General features: G+C 40.7%; 1 protein-coding gene across 1 annotated transcript in view; it reads left to right on the top strand.

Annotated features, from left to right (window-relative positions):
- The first annotated feature begins 25 nt into the window (after window positions 1-25).
- The window catches only part of DNAJC17 (DnaJ heat shock protein family (Hsp40) member C17), a 32,849-nt gene continuing 19,525 nt past the window's right edge, over window positions 26-13,349 (top strand). The window contains exons 1-5 of the mRNA XM_007430072.4: window positions 26-184; window positions 5,688-5,757; window positions 8,798-8,856; window positions 10,088-10,175; window positions 13,224-13,306. Of these exons, the coding sequence (XP_007430134.1) occupies window positions 107-184; window positions 5,688-5,757; window positions 8,798-8,856; window positions 10,088-10,175; window positions 13,224-13,306 (378 nt within the window). The 5' untranslated portion in view covers window positions 26-106. The remainder of the gene's footprint in view (window positions 185-5,687; window positions 5,758-8,797; window positions 8,857-10,087; window positions 10,176-13,223; window positions 13,307-13,349) is intronic.

Raw genomic sequence — 13,349 nt, 5'->3', positions numbered from 1 at the left:
ATTTCCCAGAAGCCAAATCGCTATCGGGGCGAAGGAGTGGGGGAGGGAGAACTCTCGAGCGAATAATCCCGGCCCGGAACAGTTTGAAGAAGAAAGTCTGAGGGAAATGGCGGTTGATAAAGAACTGCTGGAGTTGGACCTGTACGCGCTTTTGGGAGTGGGCGAGAAAGCGACGGATAAAGAGGTCAGGAAGGCCCGAGCTGGGGGAAGGGAGACCATACCTCGCAACATCGTTTGATAGAAGTTAGAGGCGGTCCGGGAAGCATTGTACGCTTTGAAATTACTGACATTTTGTAAGCCATACATAAACCATACGTAATAACCTCTGCATAGGGATCCCGCTGATGAGTGAGCTCTTAGTGCCTGCTGTTTGAGTCTGGGACCTCCAGATGCATTTGATTCCAACTTCCATCATTCCCGGTCGTTGCTGGCGAGGGCAAATGGGAGTCGCGGTCCAATGCAGATGGAAACGGCCCACGGAGCGAAAAACGGTCCTAAGTAGGCTTACCGCGGTGTAGTTGCTACTGGAGTAAATGGGCTATTGAGCAAACTTGTTTAAAATGTGCCAGGACTCGTATCTACATCAAGGCCGGACCATTGACCAGTATGGGGATTCTTTATTGGTTATTAGCTTCACCGCACGCTAGTGGTTTTCCTGTCTTGCTGTCCCAATATTTGGTCGCTCTTTAGAGGGCTTGAGAAACAAGACCCAGAACAAAATCTGTGGAGAAGAGTGTTAGCGGTTGGGGAGCTTGGGAACAGGGCTAGCCCCCAATATTTACATTGTCAAAACTGCACAGTGACTGCCTCTTGTTCCTGAGGATTATGATGCCCCGCAGTTGAAATCAGTATTTTTGTGAAGCCATGGTTGATCCAGATCTCACTGGAAATCACTTATTTACTTATTTATTTATTTAGGAAATTTATATAACCGCCCATCTCACTGAATGTGACTCTGGGTGGCATACAACCACCACCAACAATTAAAACGATAGAACAGTGATTAAAACAATTAAACAAATAAATAAAAATCAAGATTGTGGGCAAATAATCACCTAAACACAGTACAGCCACTTCATGGACTTCCTATGGGATCCCAAAGGTTGTCAGAAAAACGAAGTTTTAAGAAGAGTTGTATGGGATCAGATCAAAAGTCTATGTGATCCAACATCCTGTTTCCACGATGACTGATGATGCCCATAGAAAGACTGTAGGAGACAAAATCTTAATTGTGTCCCCTAGAAATTGTGTCCCGTATTATGTTTCTAGGCATACTTATAAAACTGGTAAATAGTGTAAATTGGAATTTATAACAGTTATTAACCACCAGAAGTTGTACAATGTTGGTGGTTTAATAAATAAGAAAACCCAGTAGATCTGCAAAAATAAAAATATGCTTGGGGTGGGTTTAGATTTGCTTTAGATTAGGGTGGGAAAATCAGTTTTCATTGAAAGAGTCATTGACCTATAGAAAAAACTGCCTGTTTTTCTCATCTCCTTTTTCACTGACCAAGTTCCATGGATATATCATTAAAAAACATAAGCCTTGCTTAATATTGAAGGATTAAGGCCTGCATAAAGATGGTTAAGGTTATTTAATTAAATTCATCGTTAAGATTTTTTTTCATCTTTTAAGATTTTTTTCATCTTTTATTAAATTCATCTTTTAAATTCATCTTTAAGATCGAAACAGGTGCAGGGCAGATAGGTAAATGGGTAAACTTTTTAATTCTTTTCCCCTTGTCACTTTTTTTAAATCAAAATTTCTCCTTCTGCCCCCAGCAGCCTTGAACAACCTGTATTTGGCCAAAAAAACCCACCCTGGAGAATATCAGTTTCTGGATATCTTCTAGAAAATGTGATTCTGTTATTTTAACTCATCAGTTTATTAAACCCTGACCAAATGTGTCTCAGAGCTCTGCTGCATCCTTTTTGGATTTTACTAAATTGGATACTTTTGTCAGCAGATCATTTAGATTTTATTCTCTGGTCAGTTCTGTCACCTCCATTTGGAGGTTTTTGCACTTGCAAGAGCCTCTGTTCTAATATTCTGGGCCTGAAATAGGATATACTATCTTCTCTATTCCTTCTACAGAGCTGGAAATCCCCAGCGTTCTCAGGTAGCACTGATAGGCTTCTCCCTCTGTCCTGGTGCAAGTTAATACGGTGATGGCGTTTGTGCAAAGATTTTAATTTGTGGTTGGCTTTCTCCTCAACCTTTCTCCAGCATTCTTTTTCTCTGAACACTTTCCTTCCCTCATTCACGTATGAGGAGAAGAAAGAACAATAGGGAGATTGATGGAGTTTGAAAGAGTGGATGTATATGACTACACAAGAAAGACAAGCAGACAAGGGAAAGCACCGTTGTGGTCCTCATTCACACCAATAATAAATGCTTGCTTTGAGTTGGTATATCATGATCATACAGGTAGTCCTTGCTTACTGACCATTCAGCAACCGTTCGGTTCTGAAAAAATAATTTTACAGACCATTTACAGCCATTTACGACCTTTGCAGCATCTCTGAGTCACATGATCACCATTACAGTCAGTATGTGTGGTTCTGTGCCTGACCTGTGGTTTTTTTCTTCCTTTCCCCCCCTGCAGAGCAGAGAGATTGGAGGGAGGGATTGCAAGAAAGTAAACTCTTTGCTCTTCTACACATTGGAAGCAATGCAAAAGTGCTGGCAGCCTTGGGCTGGAAGTCGCAGGCACACTACCCAAACAGCTTACAATACTCTCTTGAAATCTCTTTCTCTCCAATCTCTCTGCTCTGCGAGGGGAAGGGGAGGAAAAAAGCAAGCAATTTTTATATTGAGAGCAATGTAATCACAACAGCAGTGGAAAAGGGTCAGGCAAAGGAGAAATTGCCTACAGAAATTGTACCCTCCCCCCACCTCGCAGAGTAGAGAGATTGGAGAGAAGGAGATGTCAAGAGAGTTCTGTAAGCTATTTGCATGGTGCGCCTGCTACTCCCAGCCCCGGGCTGCTGGCGTGATCACATTGCTCTCGATGTGTAGAAGAGCAAACAGCTTACTCTCTAGAAATCTCTTTCTCTCCAGTCTCTGCTCTGAGAGAGAGGGGAGAAAAAAAGCAAGCGATTTCTGTAGGCAATCTTTCCTTTGCCTGACCCTTCCCCCCTCTCGCAGAGCAGACAGATTGGAGAGGCAGAGTTGGGTGCAGTGTGATTGCATTGCTTTCGATGTATACAAGATGGTAAGCAAGCACTTGAACATTCCAAGGATGGGAGAATGTTTAGGAGGCAAATAAAAGCTGGTGGTGTGAAACTGAGTAGTCTTGTCTCTTTCCAGCCAGAAAGCACAGTCACGGTGATGTGATTTCCCACTTAGCTACTGCTTCATTTAGTGGCGGAGTTGCCAATCCCAATTAGGGTCATTAAATGAGGACTACCTGTACTTTTGCCATACATATTTATGATATGCTGTTAATTCTTCCTCCCATGCCAGGCTCTAAACAAAATGGGAAAGTTAGACTCTCCCCTCCCAAGAGAATGAACCAGTTTTTGTAAAATTCTGGCTGTTGCAGTGTCCCCATGGTCACATGATTGCAAAGGCTCACAGCTACAATGTCGCAGCATCCCACAGTCATGTGGTTACCATTTGCGACCTTCTTTGCCAGTTTCCCACAAGCAAAGTCAATGGGGAAGCCAGGAGGAGGTCACAAATGGCGACCATGTGACATTCTTGCTTAATGATGGCATGTGATTCACTTTACAATGGCAATCAGGAAGTGCTGGAACAGCCATTGCTAAGCAACGATGTCGCCCTTTATGACCAACTTGCTTAGCGATAGAAATTCCAGTCCAATTGCTGCTGTTAACTGAGAACTACCTCTGTGCATGAAGCACAGTGTTACTTTTTGTAAGACAGTGCTCATGTGGTCCATTAGATGGTGCTAAAGTACCATAAACATTTGGATAGTATATTGGTAGCTGGGTGTTAATGTGCCATCTCAGAATAAATTTTGATTCAGTTTCCTTTCCTGTTAGAGAATATTATAGTTAATAAAATGAAATTTTATTTTATATATGTATAAAGAAATTCATAGTTTTTAATGTCACAGAAGCATAATGCTGGAAATGAAGTGAAAAAAATCATCTGATCCAACAACCTAAACTGAGACACAATTCTGGACAGACATAGGCAATCTAGGGTCTTCCATATATTTCCTTTATCATTCTTATAAGCTGCAGTCAGCATGGCCTTTGCTTGAGGATTAGGAAACTTGGGAGTATCTCCCTGATAAAATCAATAAAATAAACATCTTTCAAATCCAGATTTTCAACTGCTCCTGATCTGCCCACAGATGCGTAGCTACAATTTTGAATTTATTCACAATTAGGTTCATAGATCTGATCCTTTATTTGCCAAATATATAGCCCAGAATACTTCCTGAATTTCTTTTCAGGTAAGTGATTCTACAAAGATCTGTTGAAAGCAGGACAGATTGAAAATCATACAAATATACCCAGCCCTTATTATTCACAAAAGTTCTGTTCCAGCCAAATAACTGTTGATACTGAGACTGAAAAAAATATGCATGCACCAAATCCTGCCTGCCATTTTGTGTGTTTAAAATAATTTTAAAAACATCAAACGCCATGAAAGTATAAAATCTTTAACTACAGATAACAAGATCTGTCTGTATTTGCCTATGTTGGATACATAAGAATGATAATGAGGGTTGCTTACCTGTGATTAAAGCTAACACTGATTGTCAATACACAGATTTAATTAGGAGTTGCAGAACTCTATGGGTTAAAGCTAATTCTGTTATCTTAAAAATGATGGAACAAGTTAAAGGTTTATAGAAGTATGAGTGCCATGCAGAGAATATGTGTAATTTTATCTCCTACTCATAACAGTGACACAGAGAGTACATACAGATATGTTTCTGTTCTTGAAAGCTACGTGAAATAAAACTTAATTGTATTTAGTAGTTTGGGGTCAAACGTCATTGTCTTTTCTAGATTTTTGTCAGTATTAGAGATGGTAGCAGCCAAGAAAGTCACCTTGCCAAATATTTTGTATATTTTATTTTCCTGAGAAACTACGGTCCAGATATTTACAGCTGAGTTATGTTTCCCTGATTTCTCTGCAAGAAACACTTATATAGGATAGATAAGTCACATCTTCCCAAATATTCAGGGATATTTATCAAAGAGACTTGATTGATTCCAAGTCCCAAATACATATTCACTGCAGTACAAATTAGTAGTATTTGCCTTCCATCCTTCTCATCCTTTACTGTTTGCAACATTAATGAAGGGAAAGTGTTAAGTAACCCTCATGGATATTGACATGTCTATCTATGCTTTGTCCACCTTGATTTATCCAGTTGTCTCTGTTTAGGAGTAAAGATTTTCTATCTTAAACGTTTCAATTTATTCTAAATATTGTAATGAATCTAAATACTAATCCATTTCAGCCTGAAAAAAAAGGATGAATTCAGGTATTTGGAAAATATTAGTACTTTTCTTTTATTATAATCTATCAAAGATTGACATGTTTGGGCAGATATGCTTGGGCAACAAAAATGTTTGCCAATTTTTAAAATAATTTCTATCACTTTTCAGTGTGTTGATGTTTGCTATTGACCATCACTTTGAAAGTTGCTACAGTCAGCTGATCTGATCACACTGTTCATTCCATCTTCTTTCTGCTACAGATTAAGAAAGCCTACAGACAGAAGGCCCTGACCTGTCATCCAGATAAACATCCAGATAATCCCAAAGCAGGTATGGATAGTCTTGATAAAATCTGTCAGCCTCTCCTTATTACTGTTTCCTATGTGATTCATCAGGAATGAATAGTTTTTTTCCAAATAGATTTGTGTTATCCAAATAAAGTAAATAAGTTTATGGATTTATTGCGGGTAGATGAAATACTTCGTGTAGCAGTTTTTTTGTGGTTCTTCATAAACAGAAGAATTTTCCAAATCAAAGAGGTATTTATTGGTCTTTCTGTCTTGGGCTTATGATGCAGCTAGTTAACAGGTTGTTTTCTAATTTATTTTCCTCCTAACGATTGGATCGTGTAGCACCTCTTCAGTGTATGTTGCTGATTTATTTTCAGTTTCAAGAACTATCCTTGACCCCCAACCAAGTATTGCACTCTCTATTTCTCAATCACACTACCCTCTACTCTTCCCCATTCTCAGACTGGATGTTAAATGCCCAGACTGTGACTATAAGATGAGGTGATTGGGAAAAACTGGAGAGCCACTATCAGCTGCCCATCTTTTGGGGTGGGGGGAGGAACAAACAGTTATGTCTCCACTATACCAATCCTCCAGCACAGATAGCAAAAATCTACAGTTTACACTGTTCAAAAAGTCCACTATATGGTACCAACTGAAGTAATGGGTCTAGCATCTGCAGGGGGAGGCTCCAAGTTGCTTGTATGCAGGTTCAAGATTTAAGGTTGAGACAATACTAGCTTCATCAAATCAGTGTATTTCCAGGAAGCAGTCAGATACAGCAGTCAGATTACATAAAATACCTACAAGTAGTCCTCGCTTAACAGTCATGGTTGGGGCCGGAATTTAGGTTGCTAATCAAATTGGAGAAGGAATGGGATACTGGCTTGCAAAAGATATGGGACACGCAGCTTCGGGAAGGAATGGGACGACGGCTTTAGGGAAGGAACAAAAGGCGCAGCTTGGGAAAGGAATGAGACCCCAGCTTGCTGAAGGTATGGGACACGCGGCTTGGGGAAGGGACAGGATGTTGGCTTTAGGAAAAGAACGAGAGGCACGGTTTGGGGAAGAAATGGGATGCTAGTTTGCAGAAGGTATGGGATGTGCAGCTTGAGGAAGGAATGGGATGCTGGCTTGCAGAAGTATGGGACGCACAGCTTTGGGAAGGAACAAGACAATGGGACGCCAGCTTTAGGGAAGGAATGAGAGGTACCACTTGGGGAAAGAATGGGATGCTGGCTTTCAGGAGGTACGGGATGCACTGCTTCGGGAAGGAATGGGACGATGGGATGATGGCTTTAGGGAAGGAATGAGAGGTGAGGCTTGGGGAACGATGCAAGCTGGTGAAGGCCCGGAGTGTGGGGCTTGAGGCAACATTTCTCAGTGGCAGCACTCAGGCTGAAGTTGAGGCCTGAGTGTGGTGACAGCTGGCTGAGACGGCTGAAGGCCTTGGCCTCTACTTCAGCCCAAGCCCAGGCATTGCCATTGCCAAGTGTCACTGTGCAGGATGGCCAAAAGGGCACAGATGGGGGAGATAGGCGGGTGGAGAGTTGTGGTGCCCTTGTGGCTGTAAGTGTGGGCAGGCTGCCAAGTGCCTGAATTTTGATCACGTGACCATGGGGACGCTGCAATGGCCATATCTTCAGGCATGGGTCATAAGTCCATTTTTTCAGCACCATTGTAATTTTGAACGGTTGCTGAACGAATGGTCATTAAGTGAGGACTATCTGCACATGCAAGCCCCTGACACAGTCAGGACTATACTACTATATACAAATATAATCCACTTATTATGGGCAGCTGTATACGAGGCCTTTGCTAAACCAGTCCCACTTAAAGACATATCACCATATGCCATAATGGGGAAATAGAAATGATGCATGTAACAGTTCTTCTGAAATCAGTAGCAGTGAGTGTGAGGCAAGATGGGATTTTCCTGTGAGATAGGTTGCAAGACAGTCACTGGATATAGACTGGGTTTCCCACAGCATTACTGGTTTGATCCTGCTCTCGCTGTTGCTCAACACCATCATCCAGGTGCTCACACTCTCCACTATGTGGACAGTAGGCAACCCAGGGCTGCTGTCACTTTTGCTGCAAGGTTGCTCTTGACTGGAGAAGCTGCCACTGATGCTTAAGAGAAGAGCAGAGCCAGCACCATTAGTGCTGCTGTGAAACTGCTGAGCAGCAGTGATTATGACAGCTGATCTGCACTGCTGAACAGTTGATTGTCGATAGTTTAGTTGGTGCAGCTCCATAGCTTGCTCTCATGTTGATCCAGCAGCTCTAACAGCTCACTCATGAGGGAAATCCAGTAAGGTCCTTAGAGCAGGTCCTCCTAATAGGTCAACTCAAAAGCCTACCTTACCAATGATCTTTGCCACTGACACTGCCATTGTCATTGCCAAGGAGCCTGTTGGATTAGTCTTTAATCTAGCAAGGGTCAAAACCCATACACATACCTGGATCATCACTAATATACCCATCCCATCAATGTAAATGTCTCGTCAAATGTCTTGTCATTAAGATAAGTCTGGCCCCAGGGCCGTGTTGGAAAAAAAAGATTATGGGTAAGAGGGCCTCCTGTATTCCAGTGGAGGGAGAGGGGTTATTCTTCCTCCCACTCTCTGCCTTCTACCTAGAGAGCAGCCTTCTCACTCCAGGTCTTTTCCTCTTCCACTTCAGAGGCCAGTCAAGGCAGTCTTGAATTGTTCTTACCTGTGAGGATGAGCTGGTCCTTTTAAGTGTATTACTTTTCAGGGAATTGAAATATCACCTTTATTTGTGAAAACAACTGAAGTACTTAAGGGTGTGGGATTTTGGAATTTTTGTCTTCAACTAGCTATAAACTTAGTTATTAGTAATTCAACAATCAACAATACCAAATTGAGTTTTAAGATGTGGGGTGAGTTTAAATTCTAAAAGAAGCCTTACTGTGTAAATTTAATTTCAGATGTTATATGATACTTGGTCCTATTGTGTTAAATCTTTTATCCAAGTAAAGTGAATAAAATGATACATATTCAAAATGATATGAATTTCCCACAACTATTATGTTTTTTTAATGTTCTGCTCTGTAGCTGAACTCTTCCATCAGTTGTCTCAGGCATTAACAGTTCTAACAGATGCAGCAGCAAGGGTAAGTAATTTGATTCTGTGTTACAAATGTAGATGCTCTTTGGTTTTATCATTGCAAGTGAGTGATTAGACAGGTAGTCCTCGCTTAATAACTACAATAGGGACCTGAACATTTATCGTTAAGCAGGGCAGTCATTAAGGAGTCACCATGTGACTGGACCCAATTTTACGACCATTTTTATAATGGTTGTTAAGTGAATCATGTGGTCATTAAGCGAATCCAGCTTCCCCAATGGACTTTTTTGCTGGAATTCACTTTACGACCACAAGATTCATTTAATGACCACTTATGATTCACTTAATGACCATTGTAAAAAAAGGTCACAAATCATAATTGTGTGGCTGCGGGGGGGGTGCAACGGTTTGCTATGGTTGTAAGTGCAAGTACAGGTCATAAAGCACTTTTTCCGTGCCCATTGTAACTTTGAACTGTCAAATGAATGGTCATTAAGTGAGGACTACCTGTATCTTCATGCACTTTCAGCTACCGCTCAGCGGGCCTTACAGATGCCCAGAATGCTTCAGCTGCTTCATTGTCAGCAAGTACTTGCTTGTATGTGGAACATTCCTTCTTTGTTCACCACAAGCATCTTATCCTAAATTGTGAGGGGCAGAGTACCCTGGAGTAAGAGGTATACTGTCAACCATCTGTCTCTCATGTATGTTTTTAACAAACCATGGATCCTTTGAGGAAAGAATGCATTCATAATATGGATTTGTTTCTCATGATGAAGAACAGGATATTTGCTTCCTGTTGCTATTATATAGGAATATCCATTTTCCTGCACACTTTTCAGGAAGGAACATTAATAGAAAGGCTCAGGAACACACAACATAAAACAGGCAGATAAGGCAACATTTTCTCTACATTTTCCCCTTCCCCCAAACTTTCCATATTTGTTTAATGTCTTCCTATGTCTAACACTGGACATTCAGTTCTATGCCAAATTCCAGATATGTCTAAAACTAAATTTATTAAAGAATCAAATGTGTACTTAGACATCCTATAAAAAATAACATCGTTATTTCACTATAGAATACTTTTAAAGTTCTTCCCTCACTAATATATCCTGGATCACTTCCCTTTTCTTCTTTTTTAGTCTTTGTTAATGAAAGGTACTGAAATATATGGAAGTATCAACAATTCAAGAAGATCAACTCAATATTTTTAAATAGGTAACTGTAATTCTGACTTTCTTTCAGTATGTCTTGTCCGGTTACTTTTTCTATAGGCAGCCTATGATAGAGTGAGGAAAGCCAAGAAACAAGCAGCAGAAAGGACCCAGAAACTTGATGAAAGAAGAAAGAAAGTCAAGCTTGGTATGTAAATTTAGAAGATTTTTTTTTTCAAAAAAAAAAAATTGAGCAAATAAATTCCAAGATTTTGACATCCTTACAATAATGCCATATATACAGTTCATTTCTTTTCATTAAAATTATGTATTTATTAAAACTGTAGGTTCAGTGAAGCACCCTTGCAATTGAAATAGTTTTATCTTGTTACATTTTTTTTAAAAATGCTAAGTTTATGATCTTACATTGCTGTAGATATTTTTTAATATTTATTTTTATTGAAATTGTTTACATAATTAAAACAAGAAAGAGTATATAAAGAGAAAATGGAAAAAAATGCTAAAAAAAGTGCTAGAAACAGTATAAAGAGAAAAAAGAGAAAAGAAAGTTAAAGTCATGGGTTCCAATCTTCTTTACAGCAAACAAACTTATCATTTCTCCCGCTTTAGAATTACATTATATAGTTCCCTTCTTCCCATATTCAACACTTTTTAATCAGCAAATCCAGAAATCAGCTCATTTTTGTCCATATTCAGCAAAAAGGTTTCCAATCTTTTATAAAAGTACTTATTGTTTTGTCCCTAATCAAACAGGTCAATTTTGCCATTTCAGCAAATTCTGCCATCTTCACAGTCCACTCCTCCATTGTGGGTACTTCTGTATTTTTCCATCTTTGTGCGTGTAATAACATCACTGCAGTTACCATATACAAAACTAATTGTCCATGAGTCCTTTCTACAAGTAGTCCTTGCTTAACTACCATTTGTTCAGCAACTGTTCAAAATTACAACAGCATTGGAAAAAATGGACTTATGACCTGTGCCTGAAAATACGACCTTTGCAGGATCCCCACAGTCACGTGATCAAAATTCAGGTGCTTGGCAGCCCTCCCACACTTACAACCACAGGGGTACTTCAACTCCCCCGACCTATCTCTCCCCCAACTCTGCCCTTTTGGCCCCCTGCCACCCTGCCCTCCATCGCCCCAGCTGACTTTTGCCACCATCTTCTTGCTCCTGGCCTAGCTGCTGGACCCTGTGGGGCTGGGAAAAGAGCCGAAAGCAGCCTTTTTTTTTTTCATTCTTTGCAGAGCAAAGCCCTCTTTGGAGCTCCTGGGACGGGTAGGGCTGGCTTTGTACTACAGCTTGCAAAGCTGTGTGCCAAAATCCTGAGAGGGAGTACTGCGGAGAAGGGGGAAAAAAGGCTGCTTTCAGCTCTTTTCCCCCCCTTCACAGTGCGAAGCCAGCCCCACCCCCTCCCAGGAGCTCCAAAGAGTGCTTTGCGCTGCGAAGAAGGGGAAAAGAGCCAAAAGCACCTTTTTCTTCCATTCTTTGCAGTGCTCCCTCTCAGAATTTTGGCACAGAGCTTTGTAAGCTGCTGCTGCCTGCCGAGAGGACTCACTCTCAACTCTGGGGGCTGGCTGAAAAAGCTCTCTGCTGAAATCCAAGCAGGATTTTCAGCCACAGAAGATTTTCAGCCCTGGAATGGAGAGGCTTCAGAAGTGTCTCAACTCTGGGGCTGAAAATCCAAGTGGTTCTGAGGCTTTTGCACACCCAATCGGCACTTCACCCCTATGCACCCTCACTGACCCTCCCATGCACTCTCTTTGTCAGGACCTGTGCAAGCTATTATTCAAAGCCAGTAGAAAGCATGTTAAGAATGTAGAATAGTGATGTATAGTTAGTAGGATTAAATGGTAGTTAAAGATAAGACTATGATTTGTATAACCGCTTGCTGGTTCCTGCCATAAACGTCAGGAGGAGGGGGGAAATAACAAGGGCCAGGTGCAACCGTTATCTTGGTTGGAGGTGCCAACAAGGTCAACTGGCCGTGAGACTCGGGAACAGGCACAAAGAAATTCAAGCAGGAACAGTCTAATTGGTTTCATCAAGGATTTCTTTATTGAGGATCAGTTTGTTGAGTCTGGTTTTCCCTAGCGTAAAGTTTTCCTTTTAACCCCCTTTTCCCCCCTTCTTCTCTACTGTTCCTGCTTGAATTTCTTCGCACCTGTTCCCGAATCTCACGGCCAGTTGACCTTGTTGGCACCTCCAACCAAGATAACGGTTGCACCTGGCCCTTGTTGTTTTATTTCCCCCCTCCTCCTGACTTTTATGGCAGGAACCAGCAAGTGGTTATACAAATCATAGTCTTATCTTTAACTACCATTTAATCCTACTAACTATACATCACTATTCTACATTCTTAACATGCTTTCTACTGGCTTTGAATAATAGCTTGCGCAGGTCCTGACACCCTTGCTCCCTCGCCCACTTGGTAGTACCTGGGGCTTGCAATTTTCTGCCGGCTTCCCCACTGATTTGATTGTGGGAAGCTGGCAGGAAATTGTCTTGCTTAACAGCCAGGGCATTCACTTAACAATGGCAACCAGGATTGCCAGGATTGTGGTCGCTAAGCAAAGCGGTCATGTGATAATTCACTTAATGACTGCATCGCTTAGTGACCTAAATTCCAGTCCCAATTGTGGTTGTTAAGCGAGGACTACCTGTAATTGGGTATCCATAAATCCTAGTAAAAAAAAGTTCAGGTTTCATCTGAATATTCATTTTAAAATTCATGGTTTCATTATATGTATTTGTGTCCAGTACTTTTTTGCTTTTTCACACACCTACCATCCATGATAAAATGTCCCTTCATGCTTTTCACATTTCCAGCAGTAATTAGAAGTACCTTTATACATCCTAGACAATTTCTCTGGTGATATACACCAACAGTACTTCATTTTATAAAATTCTCTTTTAAATTATAGGACAGTGTGAATTTCAAGCCTTTTGACTACATTCTCTCCCATTGATCCATTTGAATATTGTAACCAAAGTTCTTGGCCTATTTTATCATACACTCTTTAACTTGTTCTTCAGTTTAAATCTCAATAAAAGTTTATGCATTTTAGCAATCACATGTTAATCATTTGTACATAATTCATTTTCAAATTCTGTTTTACAGTGTTCTATACCTGGTACTTTTTTATCTATATTGAATTTTTCTCTTAATTGTACATATGAAAACCATTGAAAATCAAATCCCTCTGCAGTCAGTTGTTCTACTTTACTGTAGATCTTGAAGCTCGGGAAAGAGAAGCTCACTCCCGGGTTAGCAGGGAGGAAGAGATTGAGATAACTAGGACGTTGGAGCAAGAGGTAAGGTCACTGAGGCAAACGTATTATTTTATATGAAATTGCT

Source organism: Python bivittatus, unplaced genomic scaffold (genome assembly GCF_059951505.1).
Source record: "Python bivittatus isolate LINGU-HERP-01145 unplaced genomic scaffold, Pbiv_v1 ctg000480_np1212, whole genome shotgun sequence".
In the NCBI taxonomy this organism is placed as follows: domain Eukaryota; kingdom Metazoa; phylum Chordata; class Lepidosauria; order Squamata; family Pythonidae; genus Python; species Python bivittatus.
This window is presented reverse-complemented; position numbering and strand designations above follow the sequence as displayed.